The sequence below is a fragment of the Aotus nancymaae genome, unplaced genomic scaffold, assembly GCF_030222135.1.
Source record: "Aotus nancymaae isolate 86718 unplaced genomic scaffold, 86718_ANA_hifiasm-v0.15.2.pri h1tg000028l, whole genome shotgun sequence".
NCBI lineage: Eukaryota > Metazoa > Chordata > Mammalia > Primates > Aotidae > Aotus > Aotus nancymaae.
Genome location: NW_026988441.1, coordinates 13,511,581 through 13,538,474, shown reverse-complemented (window position 1 = coordinate 13,538,474; position 26,894 = coordinate 13,511,581). Strand labels below are relative to the sequence as shown.

Here is a 26,894-nt window from a genome sequence, read left to right as displayed (position 1 = left end):
CCAGGGCAGGGAGCTCTCTCCCTGTCACTGTCCATGCTGCTGTGTGCCCAGCACTTCCTCCTATCAGAAAATGCTTTCTAGGGCCGGGCTCGGTGGCTCACGTTTGTAATCCCAGCCCTTTGGGAGGTGGAGGCAGATGGATCACCTTAGGTCGGGAGTTCGAGACCAGTCTGGCCAACATGGCCAAACCCCATCTCTACTTAAAAAAAAAAAAAAATTAGCTGGGCATGGTGGTGCACACCTGTAATCCCAGCAACTGGGGAGGCTGAGGCAGGAGAATCGCTTGAATGTGGGAGGCGGAGGTTGCAGTGATCTGAGATCATGCTACTGCCCTCCAGGCTGGGCAACAGAGCGAGACTCTGTCTCAAAAAAACAAAAAAGAAAAAGAAAGGAAAATGCTTTCTGAAAGTGAGCCCCGAGAGTTCCCGTCCCTGGCTCCCTGCATACCCACGGATTCATACCTTGGGCCCTGCCGTTGAAATGGCTGAGGGTCAGACACCCACTCAAATTATACCCACATTATGATTGCTCACATGACATATTGGGGAAACTGAGGCCCAGAGGTTGGAAGGCGCTGCTTGTAGTGTAGCAGAAGCCAGAACCCAGCTTGTTCTGCTGTGGACACCCGTCCACTCACAACCCCTACCTCTCACACCTACACACACTCATACACACATGGGGAGACCCAGACCCACTTCCATACACACAAACTCACAAGCTGCACCAGGGTCATACACTAGGTGGCATTTGCTCAGTGTTTTCTGTGCACCAGGCACTGTTCTAAGTGCTTCTCACTAAAGCATTCAATAGTCAATGTATCCACTGAATGTGTCCAATCCACCTATGGGCAGGTGCTATTATTATCTATCTGTCTATTGAGGGAGTCTCACTCTGTCACCCAGGCTGGAGTGCAATGGCACGATCTCAGATCATTGCAACCTCCTCCTCCCGGGTTCAGGTGATTCTCCTGCGTCAGCCTCCCGAGTAGCTGGGATTACAAGTGCCCACCACCACACCTGGCTAATCTTGTATTTTTAGTAGAGATGGGGTTTCACCATGTTGGTCAGGTTGGTCTCGAACTCCCAAACTCAGGTGATCCACCCGCCTCAGCCTCCCAAAGTGCTGGGATCATAGGCGTGAGCCACCACTGCTCCTGGCCTGGTCCTCACACTTCTAACCACTGCGTAGCACTACATAGGTATTCCCAAAGTAAGCATCTGTGTGTCAGAAGTACATGTGTCCTGGCCAGGTGCGGTGGCTCACACCTGTAATCCCAGCACTTTGGGAGGCCTAGGCAGGCGAATCACTTGAGTTCAGGAGTTCAATATCAGCCTGCCAACATGGTAAAACCTGATCTGTACTAAAAATACAAAAATCAGCAGGGCGTGGTGGCACATGCCTGTGATCCCATCTACTTGGGAGGCTGAAGTACGAGAATCACTTGAACCGGGAGGCAGAAATTGCAGTGATCCGAGATTGTGCTGCTGCACCCCAGCCTGGGCAACAGAGTAAGACTCCATCTCAAAAATAAAGAAAAGAGGCCGGGCGCGGTGGCTCACGCCTATAATCCCAGCACTTTGGGAGGCCGAGGCGGGTGGATCACGAGGTCAAGAGATCGAGACCATCCTGGTCAACATGGTGAAACCCCATCTCTACTAAAAATACAAAAATTGGCTGGGCATGGTGGCTCGCACCTGTAGTCCCAGCTACTCGGGAGGCTGAGGCAAGAGAATTGCTTGAACCCAGGAGGCGGAGGTTGCGGTGAGCCGAGATCGCGCCATTGCACTCCAGCCTGGGTAACAAGAGCGAAACTCCGTCTCAAAAAAAAAAAAAGAAAGAAAGAAAAGAAAAAAAGGACATGTGTCCTCACACAACACACATGAGGGCAGTACACACTCGTATTGTCATATGATTTCACAGAGACACACAGGCAGGCACCGTGTGAGCTCATCTCTTCCAAGCACACGCAGGCCGGTCTACCCATACATCTGTGCACACAGGAAATGCACATGCACACACACATTCCTGGGAACGCACAGAGACATGCCCGTGTCCATCACATTCATATCACAGCTAAATGCTGCACAGCACACACAGCTTGCCCCTTGGCTAGACTGTGCCCTTCTGCCCCTCGCCTTGGGGGGTGCTCAGACAAGGGTGGCTTCTTCCCTGCTTGCCCACCGGCTCTGGAGCCTGCCTGCTGCCTGCCTGCTCTGTGCCCCTGCCCAGGCCCGATCTCGTGGACTTCAGCAAACTCACCAAGTCCAACGCCAACTACAACCTGCAGAGAGCCTTCCGCACAGCTGAGCAGCACCTGGGGCTGGCGCGGCTGCTGGATCCTGAAGGTGAGCCCCGCGTGGGCCCAGCCCAGACTTCCTTTTGGGGGACATCCAACCTTAATGCCCTGTCCGATTCCACTTCCTCCCACCCTAGCACCATCCCAAATCCTGAGGTCGCTCCAAATCCCAACCCTCTCCCCAGGCTTCTCCTCTTCTGCCTCCCTTCCTCGTGTGCAATCCCTCTGAAGTCCCATCCTCACACCACTTCTTCTCTCATCCCCAGCCCTGTCCCAGTGTAACCTCTCCTCTTCCCCATTCTCAATTTCCTCCCATGCCCAACTCCCCCCCAACCCTGCTTTCAACCATCTCCCGCAAACCAACTCCCACTCCCCTACCCCAGCCCCAAACCCAATAGCATCTCCAACCCCATCTCCATCCCCATCCCTAACGCCAACACCATCATCACGTGTCCCCATCCCCTCCACATCTTCAGCTCTAGCTCTGTTCCTATCCCCACCCTAATCCCTTTTCCAGCCGCATTTCGCCCTAGCCCATCCCCATGTCTATCTCTCCCACAACTCCATCCTCATCCTCAACTGCTTTTCCATTTCCAGTCTCTCCCCAACCCCATCCCTGACTTCAGCCTCAGCCCCAATCCAGGATCAGCCCTGACATCCATCTCTCATCCCGAACAAAAGCTACTCCCTTCCTCTGAGCATCTACTGTGTGCCAAGCATGTGGCTGGGAACTTCACCAGAGCTGTTCAGTGTCATCACACTGACCTGATTACAGAGAATTTATCAACTCTGATTAATTATTTTTTGAGACAGAGTTTCGCTTTTGTTGCCCAGGCTGGAGTGAAGTGGCACAATCTTGGCTCACTGCAACCTCTGCCTCCCAGGTTCAAGAGATTCTCCTGCCTCAGCCTCCTGAGTAGCTGGGATTATATGCATGCACCACCACGCCTGGCTAATTTTTGTATTTTTAGTAGAGATGGGGTTTCTCCGTGTTGGCCAGGCTAGTCTTGGACTCCTCACCTCAGGTGATCCACCCGCCTCGGCCTCCCAAAGTGCTGGGATTACAAGCATGAGCCACTGCATCCAACCTATTTTTATTTATTTATTTATTTATTTATTTATTTATTTATTGAGACAGAATCTGTCTCTGTTGCTGAAGCTGGAGTGGAGTGGCGCTATCTCAGCAAACTGCAACCTCCACCTCCCAGGTTCAAGCAATTCTTCCATCTCAGCCTCCCAAGTAGCTGGGACCACTGGTGCCCACCACCACACCTGGCTAATTGAGAGGTTGAGGTGGGCAGATCACATGAGGTCAGGAGTTCGAGACCAGCCTGACCAACATGGTGAACCCCCATCTCTACTAAAAATACAAAATTGGCCAGGCGTGGTGGCTCACCCCTGTAATCTCAGCACTTTGGGAGGCCAAGGCAGGTGGATCACCTGAGGTCAGGAGTTCAAGACCAGCCTGGCCAACATGGTGAAACCCTGTCTTTTTAAAATAAATAAATAAATAAAAATAAATAAAAAGATAAAAATACAGAATTAGCTGGGCATGGTGGTGCATGCTTGTAACCCCAGCTACTTGGGAGGCTGAGGCAGGAGAATTGCTTGAACCCAGGAGGTGGAGGTTGCAGTGAGGTGAGATTGTGCCATTGCACTCCAGCCTGGGCAACAAGAGCAAAACTCCATTTCTTTTCCATTTTTCCCCACCCAGCCCCAAAACTCCATTTCAAAAAAAAAAAAAAAAAAAAAGTATAGCTTATTTCTCTACGGTGGTTTATATATCAGGTCAGGCACTATTTAATCCCAGGAGGTAGATTTCTGTTTGGCAGATACAAAACCTGAGGAACAGAGAGATTATTTATCTTGCCCAAGGTCACACAGCTAGTGAGAGTGGCTCCTCCATCCCTCCACCCAATGCCTTCAAGTGCCCTGTCAAAGTGGCCGCTGTCTTGTTCCCTGACTCCCTCTTCCTTCCAGATGTGAACATGGAGGCTCCAGATGAGAAGTCCATCATCACTTACGTGGTCTCTTTCTACCACTATTTCTCTAAGATGAAGGCTCTGGCTGTGGAAGGGAAGCGTATCGGGAAGGTATAAGGAGCCAAGGAGTGGGTGAGTGGGAAGCTGGGAGCTGGTGGCAGGCCCGGGTGGGGTGAGGCTGACCCCCACCCCCCGCCCCCCACTGTCCTCTGCTACATCAGGTCCTGGACCAGGTGTTGGAGGTGGGGAAGATCATAGAACGCTACGAGGAGCTGGCGGCCGAGCTGTTGGCCTGGATCCACCGTACTGTGGGCCTCATCAGCAACCAGAAATTTGCCAACTCCTTAAGTGGGGTGCAGCAGCAGCTCCAGGCTTTCACGGCCTATTGCACGCTGGAGAAGCCTGTCAAGTGAGGCCCAGCTCTGGAGGGAGGGTGGGCAGGGATGGCATGATGGCAGGGCTCCTGAACTCATGCCCCTTCAGGTTCCAGGAGAAGGGAAACCTGGAGGTGCTGCTCTTCAGCATCCAGAGCAAACTGCGTGCCTGCAACCGTCGTCTCTTTGTGCCTCGGGAGGGCTGTGGCATCTGGGATATTGACAAGGTGAGGCCAGGGATCCAGCGGAGAGGCAGAATTGCACTGTGGAGTGGTATAGGTTGTGCACTGCTCAAGGGAGTCATTCATAGAGTGGGCATGACGGATTAGATATTCATTCTGACAGTTTTTCAGCAGTCAAGTGTCATAAGGAAGCAACATTTTTTTCCAATTTGCATGAAGTTGCCATAAATGCTCTGCGTATCCTCAGACTAAGCCAAGACCATTAAACTGCAGGGAGCTGCCAGAGTCTGACTGCCTCCTCTCATTTCCTGCAGGCATGGGGTGAGCTGGAGAAGGCCGAGCATGAGCGAGAGGCTGCCCTACGGGCTGAGCTGATTCGGCAGGAGAAGCTGGAACTACTGGCACAGAGGTTTGACCACAAGGTGGCTATGAGGGAGAGCTGGCTGAATGAGAACCAGCGTCTGGTCTCCCAGGTACACGGTGTCGGGCGGGGGAGGGGGTGGGCGGTGGCGGGGGAGGAAGGGAGGGAGGAGGGCAGGGCTAATGGTCCCAGGACCAGAGGGAGACTTGATGTCCTAGAAAACAGGGAAGAGTTGGATTAGTCTCCTGGTGACAAATGAGGATGGGGGCCAGGCCTGGTGGTTCACACCTGTAATCCCAGCACTTTGGGAGGCCAAGGCAGGCAGATCACGAGTTCAGGAGTTTGAGACCAGCCTGACCAACGTGGTGAAACACTGTCTCTACTAAAAATACAAAAATTAGCTGGACATGGTGGCACAAACCTGTAATCCCAGCTACTCAGGAGGCTGAGGCAGGAGAATCGCTTGAACCTGGGAGGCGGAAGTTGCAGTGAGCCCAGATTGAGCCACTGCACTCCAGCCTGGGCAATAGAGTGAGATTCCATTGAAAAAAAAATGAGGGAAAGGGAGACTTGGTCTCCTAAGTGATTGATTGGGAGAGTGAGGCTGGTCCCCGGGGGAACTGGAGAGGGCAGAATTCTTGTCTTCAGAAATAGGGGGAGTGTTTAGCTAGATTCTTAAGTGACAAGGGAGGTTGTATCTGGTGTCTAGGGTAACTCAGGAGGATAGAATTGGTTTCCTAAGTGACAGAGTCAAGTAAACCGGGTCCCTCATCTCCAGGACAGGGAAAGCATGGGCCTCTTTCCTGGGTAAAAAGTTTAAGGTTAGAGATGTAACAGGAGAGTGGGACTTGTTTCCAGGGTAACTGAAGAGTGCAGGGCTGGTCTCCAGGGAAACGGGAGTGTGGGGTTGGTCTCTAGGGCAAGGGGGAGGGTGGGTCTGGTCTCCAGGGTAACTTTGGAAGATGAGCTGGTCTCCAGGGCAACGGGGAGGGTGGGTCTGGTCTCCAGGGTAACTTTGGAAGATGGGCTGGTCTCCAGGGAAACAGGGGAGTGTGGGGTTGGTCTCTAGGGCAAGGGGGAGGGTGAGTCTGGTCTCCAGGGTAACTTTGGAAGATGGGCTGGTCTCCAGGGCAACGGGGAGGGTGGGTCTGGTCTCCAGGGTAACTTTGGAAGATGGGCTAGTCTCCAGGGAAACAGGGGAGTGTGGGGTTGGTCTCTAGGACAAGGGGGAGGGTGAGTCTGGTCTCCAGGGTAACTTTGGAAGATGGGCTGGTCTCCAGGGCAACAGGGGAGGGTGGGGTTGGTCTCCAGAGTAACTCTGGAGGGTGGTATTAGTCTCCAGGGCAACAGAGGAGGATGGGGCTGGTCTCCAGGGCAACAGGGGAGGGTGGGGTTGGTCTCCAGGGTAACTCTGCAGGGTGGTACTAGTCTCCAGGGCAACAGGGGAGGATGGGGCTGGTCTCCAGGGTAACTGTGGAAGATGGGCTGGTCTCCAGGGCAACAGGGGAGGGGAAGGTTGGTCTCCAGAGTAACTGGGAAGGATGGAGCTGTTCTCCCAGGTAACAGGGGAGGGTGGGGCTTGTCTCCAAGGTAACAATGGATGGTGGGGCTGGTCTCCAGGTTACCTGGGTAACAGGGGAGGTTGAGGTTGGTCTCCAGGATAACTAGGGGGTGCAGGGCTGGTCGCCACGGTAATGGAGGGGGAAGTCCCCAGGGTCACACAGGGTCAAGGTAACAGGCAGCATGGGTGAGTGTCTGGCCTGCACTACCCCAGGACAACTTTGGGTATGAGCTGCCTGCAGTGGAGGCAGCCATGAAGAAACACGAAGCGATTGAGGCGGACATTGCAGCCTACGAGGAGCGGGTGCAGGGCGTGGCGGAGCTGGCCCAGGCGTTGGCGGCCGAAGGCTACTACGACATCCGGCGGGTGGCAGCCCAGCGTGACAGCGTCCTGCGCCAGTGGGCCCTACTAACTGGGCTTGTGGGTGCCCGGCGGACACGGCTGGAGCAGAACCTGGCCCTGCAGAAAGTCTTCCAGGAGATGGTGTACATGGTGGACTGGATGGAGGAGATGCAGGTGCCAGGCGGGGGCGCGGATGTGGGTGGAGTGCCAGGAGGGAGGGAGATGCAGACGCTGAAAGAGTTGACGGAGAGCTGGAGATGGAGAGGGAAGGGCAGAGATCGAAGAACATAAAGAGAAGGCCGGGGAGACAAAAAGAGAATGCGAGAGAGTGAGAGAAAGATGCAGAGATGGACAAGAGAGGCAGAGAAAGAAACAAGGAATGAGAAAGAGACAGAGACGAATACAGAAAGAGAAAAATGCTGGGCGCGGTGGCTCACATCTGGAATCCCGGCACTTTGGGAGGCCAAGGCGGGTAGATCACTTGAGGTCAGGAGTTTGAGACCAGCCTGGCCAACATGGTGAAATCCCGTCTCTACTAAAAATACAAAAAAATTAGCCGGGCTTGGTGGCGCATGCCTGTAGTCCCAGCTATTTGGGAGTCTGAGGCTCAAGAATCACTTGAACTCAAGAGGCAGAGGCTGTAGTGAGCTGAGATGGTGCCACTGCGCTTCAGCCTGGGTGACAGAGTGTGACTGTCTAAAAAAAAAGAGAGAGAGAGAAATGGAAAAAGACATAGAGATATAGAGTCAGAGTAAGCCAGGGGTGCAGACAGAGAGAAGTGACAGTTTGAGAGAGAGGAAGAGAAATCAGAGACAGAGACAGAGAGGGGGGAGGCAGACACGAAGGTGACAATCGAAATCTACATGGCTCCAGAGAAAGACACAGGAAGATGAAATCAATTTGAGAGAGAGAGAGAGATGAAACATGGAGGATAGAAGCCAGCTGGGCGTGGTGGCTCACACCTGCAGTGCCAGCACTTTGGGAGGCCAAGGTGCGCAGACTGCTTGAGCCCAGGATTTGAGACCAGCCTGGGCAACATAATGAGATCTTGCCTGTACAAAAAATTAAAAAGTTAGCTATGCATGGTGGCGTGTGCTTGTAGTCCCAGCTACTCTGAAGTGGGAGGATTGCCTGAGCCCAGGAGGTTGAGGCTGCAGTGAGCCATGACTGCACCACTGCACTCTAGGTGACAGAGCGAGACTCTGTCTCAAAAAAAAAAAAAAAAAAAAAAAAAGAAGAAGAAGAAGAAGAAAAGAAGCAGCCGGGCACGGTGGCTCACACCTGTAATCTCAGCCCTTTGGGAGATCAGGGAGGGTGGATCCCCTGAAGTCAGGAGTTCGAGACCAGCCTGGCCAACATGGCAAAACCCCATCTCTACTAAAAAATACAAAAATTAGCCGGGCATGGTGGCAGGTGCCTGTAATGCCAGCTATTCAGGAGGCCGAGACAGTAGAATTGCTTGAACCTAGGAGAGGGAGGTTGCAGTGAGCCAAGATCATGTCTATACACCACAATCTGGGTGACAGAATGAGACTCTGTCAAGAAAGAAGAGAGAGAGAGAGGAAAGAAAGTAAGAGAGAGAAAGAAAAAGAAAGAAAGAGAAAGAAAGAAAGAAAAGAAGGCAGGTAGGCAAGCTGGAAGCTGAACGGGAGATGCAGACAAAGAGAAAGAGGTGGAGGCAGAGAGAAGGAGCCACGGTGACAGTGACAGAGCTCAGAAATGTGGAGTCCGTGAGAGATGGAAACATTCAGAGAGAGACAGGTAGAGAGAGGGGAAGACAGAGACAGAACACCGTGGCTAGCTGTGAGTGCCACGGGGCTCTGCTTTCTTCTTTCTGATGAGGAAACTGAGGCCCAGGCCACAGAGCCGATAAGAAGGTCTTGAGGTGGGTCCGTATCTTTCCAAGACGGGTCAGAGCCGGGAGTGGCGGTGCAGAGCAGCAGGGGCTAGTACAGGCGATGGGGGAGGGGCGGGCGGCCCGGGGCGGTGCCAGAGGTGTGCTCAGTGCTGTCCCCGCTTGCAGGCTCAGCTGCTGTCCCGGGAGTGTGGGCAGCACCTGGTGGAGGCGGACGACCTGTTGCAGAAGCACGGACTGCTGGAGGGGGACATTGCGGCCCAGAGCGAGCGGGTGGAGGGCCTCAATGCCGCTGCCCTGCGCTTCTCCCAGCTGCAGGGTGAGTCCTGGGGCTGGGGCTGGGGCTGGGGGCGGAGACTCTCGGAACTGGTGCTGGTAGAGGCAAGAGTGACTCCTGAGAGACAGAAGAAAAGAGTGAGCTCCCTGTCCTTGGAGGCATCTAAGCAGATCACATTCCATTAGGGAAGTCATGACTCCTCAGACTTGACTGCTAATTTTTGTCTTAATGTTCTCTTTCTAACGTTTATGTTATTTTAAGGCAGTATCAAGGAAATCTTTTACTTGAATTTTCTTTAGCAGTTCTCTTTTATTCCTTTTTGGCCTAGAACCCTTAAGATGGTTCTGGAAATTTCAGGAAAAATTATTTTAAAGCAGTAAGTATAGAATCTCTGAAATTGAAATGAGCCTCGACTGTTATAGCTAGACTGGTATAAGTGACAGAGAGGCCTCAGGTCATCAAATGTTGGATCGTGATAGAGATTCCTGGTTTCTCTGTGTTCCCCAGCAGGAAAATCATGTATTTTGCATAGTCTAGTCCTCCTACCTCTACCATGGGCCATTTCACTATCTGTACACCAGAGCTGCACCAAGAAAGCTGATGGCTAATGCGTTTGAGAGATACTGACCTATATCATGCACTGTAGCTGGATAAAGGCATCTCTTTGGGGACTTAACAGAAGCTGGGGAGAATCAGTGCCCTGAGTGGCAAGATGGACCACTCCACCTCTTCCTGCTTTAGATTCTGTAGTAATAACTCATGTTTATTGAGCACTTGTTATGTGCCAAGGCCTTCGCAGACTGATCTCAATGAAAACCATTTAAAAAGACCTGTGTGGGCTGGGCACAGTGGCTCATGCCTATAATTCCAGCACTTTGGGAGGCAGAGGCAGGAGGCTTGCTTGAGCCCAGGAATTCAAGACCATCCTGGACAACATAGAAAGACCTCATCTCTGTCAAAAAAAAAAAAAAAAGAAAAAATAGCCGGGCATGGTGATACATGCTTGTAGTGCTAGCTACTTGGAGTCTGAGGCAGGAGGATCATTTGAGGACAGGAATTAGAGACTTCAGTGAGCCATGATCATGCCACTGCACTCCAGCCTGGGTGACACAGTGAGACCTTGTCTCTTAAAAAACAAAAAAGTGGCCGGGCGCGGTGGCTCATGCCTGTAATCCCAGCACTTTGGGAGGCCGATGCGGGCGGATCACCAGGTCAAGAGATCAAGACCATCCTGGCCAACATAGTGAAACCTGGTCTCTACTAAAAGACAAAAATTAGCTGGGCGTGGTGGTGCCTACCTGTAGTCCCAGCTACTACTCGGGAGGCTGAGGCAGGAGAATTGCTTGAAGCCGGGAGGCAGAGGTTGCAGTGAGCCGAGATCACACCACTGTACTCCAGCCTAACGTCTGGCGAAAGAGTGAGACTCTGTCTCAAAAAACAAAAAACAAACAAACAAAAAAAGCAGGCCAGGCATGGTGGCTCACTTTGGGAGGCCGAGGCAGGCGGATCACCGGATGTCGGGAGTTCAAGACCAGCCTGACCAACATGGAGAAACTCCATCTCTATAAAAATAAATAAATAAATAAAGCAACCCTGTGCTAAGTAATACATAGTCAGGGCCTGTTTAGCAGCAAGTGATAGAAATTCAGTTCAAATGGCTTAAGGTGAAAAGAGAGTGGATTGGCTAAGGTAACCAAAATGATCAGGGAAGCCCAGGCAACAAGGCGAAACCCATCTCTACCAAAAATACAAAAAATTAGCTAGGCATGGTGGTGTGTGCCTGTAGTCCCAGCTACTCTAGAGGCTGAGGTGAGAGAATCACCTGAGCCTGGGAAGTCAAGACTGCAGTGAGCCAGGATTGTGTTACTACACTCCAGCCTGGGCAAACCGAGTGAGACCCTGTCACAAAAAAGAACTGTCTGGGTAAGGGTGGGTTTTCCTTCAGGCATGGCTGGATCCAGGTATGGTTCAAGGGTGCTTTCAGGACTCCATCTGAGGCCAGGCATGGTGTCTCGTGTCTGTAATTCCAGAGCTTTGGCAGGCCGAGGTGGGAGGATTTCTTGAAGCCAGGAGTTTGGGCAACATAGCGAGACCTCAAAAAAGAAAAAAAAAAAAAAAGACTCAGGCCAGGTGCAGTGGCTCACACCTGTAATCCTAACACTTTGGAAGACCGAAGCAGGCCGATCGCTTGAGGTCAGGCATTCGAGACCAGCCTGGCCAACATGGTGAAACCCCGTCTCTCCTAAAAGTAAAAAAAAAATAAAAATAAAAATAAAAATTAGCCGGGCGTGGTGGTACACACCTGTAATCCTAGCTACTCAGGAGGCTGAGCTGGGAGGATTGCTTGAACCCAAGAGACAGAGGTTGCAGTAAGCCAAGACCACACCACTGCACACTCCAGCCTGGGTGACAGACTCCTTCTCAAAACAAAAGACTCCATCTCTCTCATCTCTCTCCATCGCTAGTCTCTGTGTTGGTGTCACTGTCGAGCAGTCCTGCCCCTTGTGATATCAATCTGGGATCATTCAGCCCCAGGTATATATACTTCCTAACAGGTTAGCAGAGCCAATGGGACACAGGCCCCTTTCTCCCAAGAGTTCCGACAAAAAGTCCTAGGAGAACTTGCATTGGCTCACAGCGGGTTCCATCATTGCTCAGCCAATCATTGTGGCCCCAGGGCATGCAGTGATCTAATTGGCCACATGCCTGAGACCCGCCTATCCCAGGGCCAGGAGTGGGGTCGGCGCATTCCAAAGACTTAAAGACTGAAAAAGAGGAGAGAGAGAGACTCCCTTACCAGACACAGGGACATGGATGCTGATAGGCAAAACCAAGACTGGCTCTAACAAGGTTCCTGTCTTAGTTATATCAGTGCCCTCCAGCCGGAGACCACCAGGAGTCCCTCTGTGGTCAAACCAAGCTGGGTTTGGTGGCTCTTTACACACACCATGATGAGCTGTGGGACATCTCAGCAAGAAAGTATGCTGGGGGCTGGGCGCGGAGGCTCATGCCTGTAATCCCAGCACTTTGGGAGGCCAAGGCGGGTGGATCACATGAGGCCAGGAGTTTGAGACCAGCCTGACCAACATGGTAAAACCCCGTCTCTGCTGAAAATACAAAAAATTAGCAGAGTATGGTGGCACATGCCTGTAATCCCAGCAACCTGGAAGATTGAGGCAGGAGAATCATTTGAACCCGAGAGGCAGAGGTTGCAGTGAGCGGAGATCACGTCACTGCACACCAGCCTGGGGAACAGAGCGAGACTCTCTCTCAAATATATATATATATATATATATATGATTGGGGGCTTATTGTAGGATTTGGGCTTGTGTTAGGCGATTTGGAAGATGATTCGGTGTAGTGAGTTTTGCAGTGGACTGGATGCTGTCAGGGCATGGGGGTGACGAGGTGATGGGCATCTTAATCATTTTGATTTAGGTGGTGGGAGGAACAGATGGAGGTTGTTGCAGTAATTGGTAGCCGTCATGCATCTTAGCCGGGTGAAGGGGATGTGTGATCGTTTTTGTGGTTTGCACAGTGACCTTGCTTTTGTCTGTGCTCAGGCATGATTAGGGAGTGAGGCTTGGTTTTGCTCTACTCCATCTCGGTCACAGAGTCACAGAGTGGCCCCATCTGATGTTGGTGTTCTGTGAGATTGTTTTATTAGTGTTGTTGTTTGTGGCTTTTTTCTTTTTTTTAAGAGACTTGGTCTTTCTATGTTACCGAGGCTGGTCTTGAACTCCTGGACTCCTGGGCTCAAACATTCCTGCTGCTTCTGCCTCCCAGAGTGTTGGGATTACAGGCATGAGCCACTGTCACTGGCCATTTCTTTCTTTCTTTTCTCTCTCTCTCTCTCTTTCTCTTTCTTTCTGTCTACAGAGTCTTGCACTGTCACCCAGGCTGGGTGCAATGGCACGATCTTGTCTCACTCCAACCTCTGCCTCCTGGGTTCCAGCGATTCTCCTGCCTCAGCTTCCTGAGTAGTTAGGATTACAAGCACCCCCCACCACGCCTGGCTAACTTTTTAAATTTTTAGTAGAGACAGTGTTTCACTATGTTGGCTAGGCTGGTCTCGAACTCCTGATCTCATGATCTGCTCTCCTTGGCCTTCCAATGTGCTGGGATTACAGGTGTGAGCCACTGTACCCGTCCCAGCCCTGGCCATTTCTGTGAGATTATTTATGCTCAGAACGCCATGGCTAGCTGTGAGTGCTGACCGCAGTCAGGGCTGCTTTTTTCTTTCTCACTGATGAGGAAACAGGCCCAGGCCATGGAGCTGATAAGGGGGCCTTGAGGCTGGTCCCTATCTCTCCATTAAGATGTTTTCCTCCTTGATCCAGAGCCTGCAGCCCTTTGGAATCTTGGAGTATTATTAGAAAAGGAAGAACCTGTCTGGCTTGCGGGTTGGTGGGGAAGTTTCTCACCCTAACCAACCTGGGTCACATTCTAAATGCAAACGCTGAAGTTTCCTTCCAAGCCTGGGTGTGAACATCCTGACCCTGGCTCAGCCCACTGCCATCCCTGCCGCAACTCCAGGGGAGGTTGTTGGGACCCTCTCCTTCACCTTAGCTAGGTTTGTCTCAGGAAGCTCCCTTTGCCCTCACCTTGTGAGCTCTCAGCTCCTGTGACAATCCGCAGCGAGAATACAGCAAAGGGGCCAGTGTGGGGAGTGCATTGTCATGGTGATGGGAGGCAGTGCTGCCTGTTGAGTGGTCCAGAGTGTGAGGTCCTCGTGGACCGCTTCTTAGCTGATCCTGGGGCAATCTTTCCCCTCTCTGAGGCTTAGTCTCTTCATCTGGAAAACAGGGCTGATAAGCATACTGGCCCCATAGGATGGTTGTGAGAATCAAATGACATTATGTCAGAGTAAGGGCTGGGTACATGGAAGCTATTTTTTTTTTCTTTTTCTTTTTTTTGAGATGGCGTTTCACCATGTTGGCCAGGCTAGTCTGGAGCTCCTGACCTCATGATCCGCCCACCTCAGCCTCCCAAAGTGCTAGGATTACAGGCATGAGCCACCGCGTCCAGCCTGTTTTGTTTTGTTTTCTAAGACAGGGTCTTGCTCTGTTGCCCAGGCTGGAGTGCAGTGGCTCTATCTTGGCACACTGCAGCCTCAACATCCCTGGCTCAAGTGATCCTCCCACCTCAGCCTCCCGAGTAGCTGGGACTACAGGTGCACACCACCACACCTTCTAATTTTTGTATTTTTGATAGAGATGGGGTTTTGCCATGTTGCCCAGGCTTATCTCAAACTCCTGATCTTAAGTGATCTGCCCACCTCAGTCTCCCAAAGTGCTGGGATTACAGGCATGAGCCACTGCACCTGGCAAGACGCTGTTGTTGTAACTATTATTCAGTTGGATACCTTGTGGTTTGAGTCAACATCAGTGAATGTCCAGAATTACAGAAATCCCACATTCCACCTAGGGCAGTGTCTCTCTCACTTTTGTGATCCAGCAAGAAACATACAGCCAGGTGCAGTGGCTCATACTGCAATCCCAGTACTTTGGGAGGCCAAGGTGGGTGAATTGCTTGAGCCCAGATGTTCAAGACCAGCCTGGGCAACATAGTGAGACTCCATCTCTACAAAAATCTTAGAAAAAAATTAGCCAGGCATGCTGGTGTGGGCCCATAGTCCCAGCTATTCAGGAGGCTGAGGAGGGAGGATTACTTGAGCCCAGGAGTTGGAGGCTGCAGTGAGCCATGATCATGCCATGCACTCCAGCCTGGGTGATAGAGGGAGACCCTATCTCTAAAATAAATAATTACACTTATCTCATGACTCAGAGTTCACATTCCTACATGCACACACACACTAACACAGAAGTTTTTATAAAACAATACTTCCAGGCCAGGTGCGGTGGCTGATACCTGTAATCCCAGGTATCAGCTGAGGTGGGCGGATCACAAGGTCAGGAGTTCGAGACCAGTCTGGCCAACATAGTGAAACCTTGTCTCTACTAAAAAAAAAAAAAAAAAAAATTAGCCGGGACTGGTGGTGTGCACCTGTAATCCCAGCTACTTGGGAGGCTGAGGCAGGAGAATTGTGTGAACCTGAGAGGAGATTGCAGTGAACCAAAATCGAACCACTGCACTCTAGCCCAGGCAACAGTGTGAGACTCCATCTCAAAAAAAAACAAAACAGGCCGGGCATGGTGGCTAACACCTGTAATCCAAGCACTTTGGAGGCCAAGGTGGGCGGATCACCTGAGGTCGGGAGTTCAAGACCAGCTTGACCAACATGGTGAAACCCCGTCTTTATTTATTTACTTCTTTTTTAATAAAGATGGAGTTTCTCCATGATGGCCAGGCTGGTCTTGAACTCCTGACCTCAGGTGATCTACCCGCCTCAGCCTCCCAAAATGCTAGGATTACAAGCGTGAGCCACCAAGCCCGGCCGAAACCCCGTCTTTAAAACAAAACAAAACATAACAAAAAAAACTTCCCCTGACCTTGCGTTGCATTGCGATATTTTCCATTCATTCTATTCTATTCCACCAAAGAAATGCTGGCCATGACCCATTACATTAACTTCACAGTTTTCTAGTCACTAACTAGCATCCAGGAGGAAGGTGAAATACTTCAGGAAAAGGAGTTCAGGGTTGAGCACGGTGGCTCACGCCAGTAATCCCAACAGTTTGGGAGGCCAAGTGGAAGGATTGCTTGAGGCCAGGAGTTCAAGACCAAACTGACCAACATAGTGAGATCCTGTCTCTATCATAAAAGCAAAAAGAAAAAAGAGTGCAGGTAATCACTAGGATTGATAGATAATACAACCAAGGATGACAGAGGGAACCCAGAAACATGGCTTAAGAACAGAGAAGTTGGCCAGGCGTGGCGGCTCATGCCTATGATCCCAGCACTTTGGGAGGCCGAGCGGGCGGATCACTTGAGGTCAGGAGTTTGAGACTGGTCAGGCCAACATGGTGAAACCCCGTTTCTACTAAAAATACAAAAATGAGCCGGGTGTAATGGCGGGTGCCTGTAATCCCAGCTACTGGGGAGGCTGAGGCAGGAGAATCGCTTCAACCTGGAGGTGGAGATTGCAGTGAGCTGAGATCACACCACTGCACCCCAGCTTGGGCAAAAAAGCAAGACTCTGTCTCAAAAAAAAAAAAAGAAGTTTCGTTTGACCCGGTTCTGACATGAGCTCAATTTTCACTCAAATATACATAATTTGAGATGCCGTGACTTCATCCATCATTCAGTCAACAACTCACTACATTCACTAGGCTCTGGGTGCCACTCTGTGCTGGGCAGTGATGGGGATAGGGTGTGACCGAGACAGTCCCAGGTCCAGCTCTCAAGGAGCTCTCAGTCCAGCGGGGGAGACAGGAGAAGGCGGTGACAACACAGAGTAGTCAGGCCTGGGATGGGGAAGCAGAGAAGCCTCAGAGGGTGGAGGAGGAGCCTGCTTCAGCCTTGGAGTGTCAAGGAGGGCTGCCTGGAGAGGGGCCGCGTGACCCGGTACCTGATGAAGTCACTCCAAGGACAGGGTAAGATAACCCACACCATCCTCTCTTGGGCGCCCCTTTGCTTATGACCAATCCTGGATGCTCCCCTTCTCCTGGCTCAGGCTACCAGCCCTGCGACCCGCAGGTCATCTGCAACCGCGTGAACCACGTGCACGGCTGCCTGGCGGAGCTGCAGGAGCAGGCGGCGCGGAGGCGCGCGGAGCTGGAGGCCTCGCGGAGCCTGTGGGCGCTGCTGCAGGAGCTGGAGGAGGCCGAGAGCTGGGCGCGCGACAAGGAGCGCCTACTGGAGGCTGTGGGCGGCGGCGGTGCGGCAGGCGCGGCGGGGGGCGCGCACGACCTATCTAGCACCGCGCGCCTCCTGGCCCAGCACAAGATCCTGCAGGGGGAGCTGGGCGGACGGCGGGCGTTGCTGCAGCAGGCCCTGCGGTGCGGCGAGGAGCTGGCTGCGGCCGGCGGTGCCGTCGGCCCGGGCGCGGAGACGATGCAACTCGTGGGCCTGGCGGAGCGCGCGGCGAGCGCCCGGCGCCGCTGGCAGCGGCTGGAAGAGGCGGCGGCGCGGCGTGAGCGGCGGTTGCAGGAGGCGCGGGCGCTGCACCAGTTCGGCGCTGACCTCGACGGGCTCCTGGACTGGCTTCGCGACGCTTACCGCCTGGCAGCCGCCGGCGACTTCGGCCACGACGAAGCGTCCAGCCGCCGCCTGGCGCGCCAGCACCGCGCGCTCACTGGGGAGGTGGAGGCGCATCGCGGGCCCGTGAGCGGCCTGCGACGTCAGCTGGCGTCTCTCGGGGGCGCCAGTGGCGCAGGACCACTGGTGGTGGCGCTGCAGGTGCGCGTGGTGGAGGCCGAGCAGTTGTTTGCGGAGGTGACCGAAGTGGCCGCGCTGCGGCGCCAGTGGCTGCGGGACGCGCTCGCTGTCTACCGCATGTTCGGCGAGGTGCACGCGTGCGAGCTGTGGATCGGCGAGAAGGAGCAATGGCTGCTCTCCATGCGCGTGCCCGATTCACTTGACGACGTCGAGGTGGTGCAGCACCGGTGAGCGCGCACATGTGGGACTCCAGGGTCCCTTCCTCATGCACCCAGTCTCACCTTCATTGGTTTAACAGTTCCCATATTCGTTCAGCTGGAACTAGGGGTTCCAATCCCTGCTTCATCCATAACCAGCTTTGTGACAGTTATACAACCTGCCTAACCTTCCTGAACCTCAGCTTGCCCACCTGTAAAATGGAGGTAATATTAGTCCCTACCCAGGTTTGTGGTGAAGGGTAAATGAGTTCATACATGCAGAACACTAAGCGAATGCCTGGGGCTAGAGGAATCATTCCCCCAGCGTTTGCTCTTATTATATTACCCAGGCTTACATTCGCCAAGCATGAAATAAACGACCTAAGCTTCCACAGGGACACTTCAGCCTGGCCCCTTCGCTGGAAGGCCTCCCACTGCCCCTGCACAAATGTCACCTCCCTAGCTATTAAAATAGCTCTGATCCTTGCCACTTTGTATTCCCTCATCCTGTTTTACATTTCTTTGTAGCACTTACCACCCCGTGACATATTATATAGTGATTTGTCTGCTGGCTGACTCTGACAAAGAGTTGCTCAATGAGTGGGTGAACAATGTGTGCTCCCCCTCCGCACCACTCTCTCTGAGCATCTTGTTCATCCATTCATTCATTCAGCAGGTGTTTACTGAGTGCCTATACCATCTTAGGTCTCGTGCTGGACACTGCTGGAAACACAGGGCTGCTCCTTGCCCCTACTATGCCCACAGTTGCCCAGTTCTTTGAAACATTGATTTAAAGATGGGAGGACCATGTCCAGCTTGAAATAGACTTCAGTGGCTGCCATGTGGAGGGTGGGTTGGAGCGGGTGAGAGTGATGGCTGGGAACCCAGAGAGGCAACCAGGGAGGGGACCCAGATGGAGCCAAACAGGATTAGACCAGGGCGGGAGGTAAGTGGACAGGCCATGGAGGCTGATGGGCCAGGGTGATTTTCCAAAACAAGGCCCAGGGCTCTGGCCTGGGGGATGACAGTGCTGTCTCCAACATGGGGGCCCAGAGGAAGAACAAATCTGAGTCAGGTGGGTGTGAATAGCCCCAAGAAGGTGTACACCAGGCTTGGAGGTTGGAGACAGGTTCAAAAGGTAAGAGGTTGAGGCTGGATACTGAGATGTGACTGTCATGAGTTAAGGGGAGAAGACAAAGCCTGCGGGGTTGGTTGGAATCGCTGAAGAAGGGTGTGACGGAAAGCCCAGAGGACTCAGGGTGGAGTTGCTGCTGAGGAATCTCACATTTAAACCTCAGGTAGAGGCCGGGCACGGTGGCTCATGCCTGTAATCCCAGCACTTTGGGAGGCTGAGGCAGGTGGTCACATAAGGTTAGGAGTTTGAGACCAGCCTGGCCAGCATGGTGAAATCCCGTCTTTACTAAAAATAGAAAAATTAGCCAGGCATGGTGGTGCATGCCTGTAAATCTCAGAAGGCTGAGACACGAGAATCGCTTGAACCTGGGAGGCAGACGTTGCAGTGAGCTGAGATCACACCACTGCACTCCAGCCTGGGCGACAGAGACTCTGCCTCAATAAATTAAATTAAATTAACAGCAGGTAGAAGAGGAGGAGCCCACAAAGGTGGCTGAAAACTGAGGGTGGATAGTTAGGAGTAGAACCAGTAGAAGGCATTTCATAAAACCAAGGTCCAGCCGGGTGCGGTGGCTCATGCCTATAATCCCAGCACTTTGGAAGGCTGAGGCAGGTGGATTACATAAGGTCATGAGTTCGAGACCAGCCTGGCCAGCATGGTGAAATCCCGTCTCTACTAAAAATAGAAAAATTAGCCAGGCGTGGTGGTACACGCCTGTAGTCCCAGCTACTTGGAAGGCTGAGACACGAGAATCACTTGAACCTGGGAGGCAGATATTGCAGTGAGCTGAGATCATGTCACTGCAGTCTAGCCTGGGCAACAGAGTGAGACTCTGTCTCAATAAATTAAATTAACAGTAGGTAGCAGAGGAGGAGCCCACAAAGGCAGCTGAAAAGTGAGGGTGGAGAGTTAAGAGTAGAACCGATAGAAGGCATTTCATGAAACCAAGGTCCGCAGGATTCGGGTGTCTGAGCATCTCCATCCTCCTTCCGCAGATTCGAGAGCCTGGACCAAGAGATGAATAGCCTGATGGGCCGAGTTCTGGATGTGAACCAAACAGTCCAGGAGTTGGTGGAAGGAGGCCACCCCAGTTCTGATGAGGTGCGTTCCTGCCAGGACCACCTCAACGGCAGGTAGGAGGGCCTGGGGCTGGGGGTCCCTCCCGTCCTCCCCTTCCACACTCACACAACCATGGACAGCAAAGACATGCAATCTCAAACCCCTGGCATCATAATGGCCACCTGATAAATCAACAACATGTTGACCCAAAATCATAATACCTAATGCTGGTGATGATGTGGTGAAATTAAAATAGACATTTCAGTTGGCTGTTTATTTATTTGTCCAGAAAGGATTTATTGAATATCTACAATCTGCCAGGAGCATTCCCAAGCACTTTATATACCTTTTAAAAGTATCCCAATATTCTTCTGGGCACAGTGTCCCATACCTGTAATCCCAGCACTTTGGGAGACTGAGATTCGTAGATTGCTTGAGCTCCCATGTTCAAGACCAGCCTGGGCAACACGGTGAAACCCCATCTCTCTCTACAAAACAACAACAACAACAACAAAATACAAAATTTAGCCAAGCATGGTGGTGCACACCTGTAGTCCCAGCTACTTGGGAGGCTGAGATGGGAAGATGCCTTGAGCCCGGGAGTGGAGATTGCAGTGAGCAGAGATTGCACCACTGCACTCCAGCCTGAGCAATAGAGCCAAACCTTGTCTCAAAACAAAACATCAACAACAAAACCCAGCATCCCAATTTCCATAGTCAAGGTCCTAGAATTCAGATCGCTCTCTCTCTCTCTCTCTGTCTTTTTGAGACAGGATCTTGCCCTGGTTCCCAGGCTGGAATACAGTGGCATGATCATGGCTCATTGCAGCCTCCAACACCTAGGCTCAAGCAATCCTCCCTCCTCTGCCTCCTGAGTAACTGGGACTACAGGTGCACACCACCATGCCCAGCTAATTAAATTTTTTTTTTTTTGTACAGACAGGATCTCACTATGCTGACCATGCTGGTCTTAAAACTCCTGGGCTCAGCTGGCCATGGTGGCTCCTGCCTGTAATCCCAGCACTTTGGGAGGCTGAGGCAGGTGGATCACCTGAGGTCAGGAGTTCAAAACCAGCCTGACCAATATGGTGAAACCCCATCTCTACTAAAAATACAATAGTTATCCAGGCATGGTGGCGTGTGCCTGTAGTCCTAGCTACTCAGGAGACTGGGACAGGAGAATTACTTGAACCTGGGAGGCAGAGGCTGCAGTGAGCCAAGATCACACCACTGCACTCCAGCCTGGGTGACAGAGAGAGATTCCGTGTCAAAAACAAAACAAAACAAAACAAAACAAACAAAAAAACTCCTGGCCTCAAGTGATCCTCCTACCTCCACCTTCCAAAGAGCTGGGATTACAGTGTGAGCTACTGCTCCTGGCCTAGAACTCTTTAAGAATAGTAACAAACTAATCTCAGTACCTCTGGAATGCTACCAGCAATTCTCCCGGTGTAAGTAGGTTCATAGATGAAGACGCAGCTCCAAAGACATGAACTCCTTATCCAAGATTACTCAGTCTATACGTAGGAGTCCAATGCAGTTCTGGCTGAACCCTGAGCTGAGGCTGTTTATCGAATATATCTAGTCTCCCCGCTGACACTATGGGGTGGAAACGACCCCACGTTAGAGAGGAGAAACTGGATGCCCAGCTAATTTTTGTATTTTTTTTTTTTTTTGAGACGGAGTTTCGCTCTTGTTGCCCAAGCTGGAGTGCAATGGGGCGATCTCGGCTCACCGCAACCTCCATCTTCCAGGTTCAAGCAATTCTCCTGCCTCAGCCTCCTGAGTAGCTGGGATTACAGGCATGTGCCACCATGCCCAGCTAATTTTGTATTTTTAGTAGAGACGGGGTTTCTGTATGTTGGTCTGGCTGGTCTCGAACTCCTGACCTCAGATGATCAGCCCGCCTCGCCTCCCGAAGTGCTGGGATTACAGGCGTGAGCCACTGTGCCCAGCATAATTTTTGTATTTTAGGGGTCTCAGCATGTTGCCCAGGCTGCTCTCCAACTTCTGAGCTCAAGCGATCCACCTGCTTCTGCCTTCCAAAGTGCTGGAGTTACAGGTGTGACCCACCGCACCTAGCTAAGAAATTTTAAAACATTAAGTTATTTAAATATAATAATAAGCGGGGAGTGGTGCGTGCCTGTAGTCCCAGCTACTCAGGAGGCCGATGTGGGAGGACTGCTTGAGCCTGGGAATTGGAGGCTTCAGTGTGCCATAAACAAGTTTGTGAATAGCTACTGCATTCTAGACTGGGCAACATATTGAGATCTCATGACTTAAAATTTTTTAAAAATCTAAATATCTAATGTGTTAATATAACTAACATATTTTTATAAAAAGTAACCTTTCAGGCCAGGTGGGGTTGCTCACGCCTGTAAACTCAGCACTTTGGGAGGCCAAGGCGGGCGGATCACCCGAGGTCAGGAGATCAAAACCATCCTGGCCAACATGGTGAAACCTCATCTCTACTAAAATACAAAAAAATTAGCCAGGTGTGGTGGCAGGTGCCTGTAATCCCAGCTACTCGGGAGGCTGAGGCAGCGGAACCCTGGAGGCGGAGGTTGCAGTGAGCTGAGATTGTGCCACTGCTCTCCAGCCTGGCGACAGAGCGAGACTCCCTCTCAAAAAACAAACAACAAAGAAAAAAAAAACGCAAAAAAAATTTCGAAGCAAAAAATATAGTACTAAGAGTGGCATTGTTTCATCCCTTTGCAAATCTCTTTAATGTCTGGTTTAAGAGAACACAGCTGGGCTTCTCTTAAGCCAGAGTCGCCGTCTGCATTCAGTCTCTCCTGCCGCCTCTGGAAAACTCCATTGAACACTAGGGAAAGAATGAGAGTGAAAAAGCAAATAGCATCTTAACACATTTTTGTGAAGATAGTTTTGTCCTCGATCAGATTACATGTTGAGAACTGCTCTAAGCAAAAGTGCTGGGTAGGGTTCCATCACACACCGGCAGAAACTGGGGCGACTTTCCGAGGTCACACAGTCGCTAGGTGGCCGGGGCCTGGATTCTACCCTGGGTGGGCGGGACCTCCGCGCCCAAAAGGAGTCTCTGTCCTCTTCAAGTCACTCTCTTTCCCGTGGGCAGGTGGAACCGCATCGTGGAGCTAGTGGAACAGCGCAAAGAGGAAATGAGCGCGGTCCTGCTGGTGGAGAACCATGTGCTGGAAGTGGCCGAGGTGCGCGCCCAGGTGCGTGAGAAGCGGCGAGCTGTGGAGAGCGCGCCCCGCGCCGGCGGCGCCCTGCAGTGGCGTCTTAGCGGCCTAGAGGCTGCTCTGCAGGCGCTCGAGCCGCGCCAGGCGGCACTTCTGGAGGAGGCAGCACTGCTGGCTGCGCGCTTCCCGACGCAGGCGGCGCGGCTGCACCAGGGCGCAGAGGAGCTGGGCACCGAGTGGGGCGCGCTAGCCAGCGCGGCTCAGGCCTGCGGCGAGGCGGTGGCGGCAGCAAGTCGCCTGCAGCGCTTTCTGCATGACCTCGACGCTTTCCTGGACTGGCTAGTGCGCGCCCAGGAGGCTGCGGGCGGCAGTGAGGGGCCCCTGCCCAACAGCCTAGAAGAGGCAGACGCGCTGCTGGCGCGCCACGCTGCGCTCAAGGAAGAAGTGGACCAGCGCGAGGAAGACTATGCTCGAATCGTGGCGGCCAGCGAGGCGCTGCTGGCCTCCGACGGCGCAGAGTTGGGCCCGGGCCTGGCACTAGACGAGTGGCTGCCGCACCTTGAACTTGGCTGGCATAAACTGCTCGGCTTGTGGGAGGCGCGCAGGGAGGCACTGGTCCAGGCGCACATCTACCAGCTGTTTCTGCGGGATCTACGCCAGGCGCTCGCGGTACTGCGTAACCAGGTGCCCGCTCGGGGTTTGCAGTTCGGAGAGGGAGGGTCCGAGGCCATGGGGGATTACAGGGACAGGGACTTGCGGGGGTGGGGAGGAGGGTGTTTGCTGGGACCACTGAGTGTTGAGGTGGGTGGGAGTTGAGAGAGTATTCAGAATGGATATCTGAGTCTGTGGATCATCCAAGTGTGTGTGGAAGTGTGTATGTAACAGAATTGTTACGATGAGTGGGATCGGTTGGTGTCTTATCCGAGGTGACAGTTTGTGGATTATCAGGAGTAAGTAATGTACGTGGATATTTACTGGAGTGACTTCCTGGGTTCGTGGATTTTCTGGAAGGAAATAAGACTATGAGGCTGATTAGTGATGGTTAAATGGGGTTCAAAGAAGATCTTGGTATGGATGACAAAGGATTAGTTTTATGGAGGCTGAGGGGTTACTGGGATCAGTCAGTGATTGTGGATTACATGGTGGGATGCCTAAATTAGCACATTATCTTCATTTTTGGGGATGACAACTATGGATTCTCTGGAGAGAGTAACTGTGGCGAGAGGAACCAAGTGCAGTGGTTATCGGGACAGCCGATCCAGTTTGGAGATCATTCTGAGATGGGAACCAAGTTTGAGAGTTTTGGCAAGAACACCCAGTTTTCAGATCGTCCAAGAGTAGTTTCCAGTGTCTTTAAAAGGGCGCTTGCCTAGGCTGGTTATCTAGAGGATGCTGACCCAGTTGGAGGATTATCTAAAGTGGTTCCAAATCTTTTTTTTTTTTTTTTTTTTTGAGACGGAGTCTCACTCTGTCACCAGACTGGAGTGCAGTGGCATGATCTCAGCTCACTGCAACCTCTGCCTCCTGGGTGCAATTGATTTTCCTGCTTTAGCCTCCTAAGTAGCTGGGACTACAGGCACGTGCCACCACGCCCAGCTAATCTTTGTATTTTTAGTAGAAATGGGGTTTCACATGTTGGCCAGGATGGTCTCGATCTCTTGACCTCATGATCTGCCCACCTCGGCCTTCCAAAGTGCTGGGACACAGGCATGAGCCACCGCACCCAGCCTGCGGCCCAGTTTTTAACAGGCCATGGACTGGTACCCCTCTGTGGCTTAGGGCTTGGGAAATCCTGATCTAGGGAGTTGGGGAGAAAGGACAGAGAGCCCTTGAATCATAAGATTACTAAATATGGAGCTAAAGTGGCCTTGAGAGACCCTTCTGACCCACCCATTTAAAAAATAGAGACACAGCTGGGCGCGGCTCACGCTTGTAATCCCAGCACTTCGGGAGGCCTAGGCAGGCAGATTACAAGGTCAGGAGATCAAGACCATCCTGACCAACATGGCAAAACCCCATCTCTACTAAAATATAAAATATTAGCCAGGTGTGATTGTGGTGGTGGGCGCCTGTAGTCTCAGCTACTTTGGAGGCTGAGGCAGGAGAATCCCTTGAACCAGGGAGGTGGAAGTTGCAGTGAGCCAAGATTGCGCCACTGAACTCCAGCCTGGTGACAGAGTGAGACTTGGTCTTTAAAAAATATATAATAATAATAATGGGCCAGGCACAGTGGCTAACGCCTGTAATCCCAGCACTTTGGGAAGCCAAGGCAGGCAGATCACCTGAGGTCAGGAGTTCAAGACCAGCCTAACCAACACGGAGAAACCCTGCCTCTACTAAAAATACAAATTAGCTGGGTGTAGTGGTGCATGCCTGTACTCCCAGCTACTCAGGAGGCTGAAGCAAGAGAATCACTTGAATGTAGGAGGTGGAGTGAGCCAAGATGGCACCATTGCACTCCAGCCTGGGCAACAAGAGCAAAACTCTGTCTCAAATAAATAAATAAAAGAGATGGGATCTTGCTATGTTGCCCAGGCTGGTCTCCAACTTCTGGGCTCAAACAATCCTCCTGCTTTGGCCTCCCAAAGTGCTGGGATTACAGGTGTGAGCCACTGTGCCTGGCCCTGACCCACCCATTTTGCCAGTTAGAAAAGTAAGCCCAGAGGGAAAAGAACCTCCTTGAGTTCACACAGTACCCAGTTTAGTTGTCTTCTTTTTTTGAGACAGGACCTTACTCTGTCACCCGGGCCTGAGTGTGGTGGCACAATCACAGCTCACTGCAGCCGTGACCTATGGGGCTCAAGCAATCCTCCCACCTCAGCCCTTCAAGTAGCTGGGACTACAAGCATGTGCCACCAAGCCTGGTTAATTCTTTTTGTATTTTTATTAAAGACAGGGTTTCACCATGTTGCCCAAGCTGGTCTCAAACTCCTGGGTTCAAGTGATCTTCCTGCCTTGGCCTCCAAAAGTGCTGGGATTATAGGCATGAGCCACCATGCCCAGCCTTCAGTCTTCATATTAACCAAATACTTACCGAGTGTCTCTTCTGTGTCAGGCGCTATTTTGAGGCTGAGCACACCTCAGACAACAAAATAGAAAATCCTGCCCTCATGTGGTTGACATTCTAGTACGTGGAGGAGAGTGTAAACAAGTCAATGCTAGTCAAAGATGACTGCCCCCAAGATGAAAGAAAAGAAAAAAAAACAAGTCAATGCATCTCTAATATTGCCAGGTATACGCTATGAGAAATAATACAGGAGGGTTGGCCAGGCATGATGGCTTGTGCCCATAATCCCAGCACTTTGGGAGTCCAAGGTGGGCAGATCACCTGAGGTCAGGAGTTCAAGACCAGCCTGGCCAACATGGTAAAACCCCGTCTCTACCAAAAATACAAAAAATTAGCCAGGCGTGGGTGTGCACCAGTAATCCCAGCTAATTGGGAGGCGGAGGCAGGAGAATCTCTTGAACCCAGGAGGTGGAGGTTGCAGTGAGCCGAGATCGTGCCACTGCACTTCAGCCCGGGCAACAGAGAGAGGCTCTGTCTGTCCCACCCCTCTCGCCACCCCCAGTACAGGAGGGTAGTGGGATAGGCCTGGGGTGGGAGTTGATATTTTTGGCAGGGTGGTCAGAGACTTGAAGAATGTGAAGGAGCCAGCCATGGGGGTATGTGGAGGGACAGACTGCCAGAGAGGGACCAGCATGAGCAACACCCCCGAGGTGGGACCACGCCTGGAATGTTCTATGCTAGCAAGGTTTTGGGGGAGGGGCTTCAAGTCAGGCTGGCAGCCTCTCCCAGTCCCGGAATGGAATGAAGCTGACCTTTGCACCATGC

General features: G+C 52.1%; 1 protein-coding gene across 3 annotated transcripts in view; it reads left to right on the top strand.

Annotated features, from left to right (window-relative positions):
• The window catches only part of SPTBN4 (spectrin beta, non-erythrocytic 4), a 121,782-nt gene that overhangs the window by 52,244 nt on the left and 42,644 nt on the right, over positions 1–26,894 (top strand). For all 3 annotated transcript variants that reach the window (XM_012461422.3, XM_012461421.3, XM_012461420.3), the window contains 10 exons: positions 2,230–2,345; positions 4,277–4,389; positions 4,500–4,687; positions 4,762–4,879; positions 5,149–5,307; positions 6,970–7,272; positions 9,122–9,272; positions 16,807–17,737; positions 19,838–19,975; positions 22,996–23,746. In XM_012461422.3, coding sequence (XP_012316845.3) covers positions 2,230–2,345; positions 4,277–4,389; positions 4,500–4,687; positions 4,762–4,879; positions 5,149–5,307; positions 6,970–7,272; positions 9,122–9,272; positions 16,807–17,737; positions 19,838–19,975; positions 22,996–23,746 — 2,968 coding nt within the window. The remainder of the gene's footprint in view (positions 1–2,229; positions 2,346–4,276; positions 4,390–4,499; positions 4,688–4,761; positions 4,880–5,148; positions 5,308–6,969; positions 7,273–9,121; positions 9,273–16,806; positions 17,738–19,837; positions 19,976–22,995; positions 23,747–26,894) is intronic.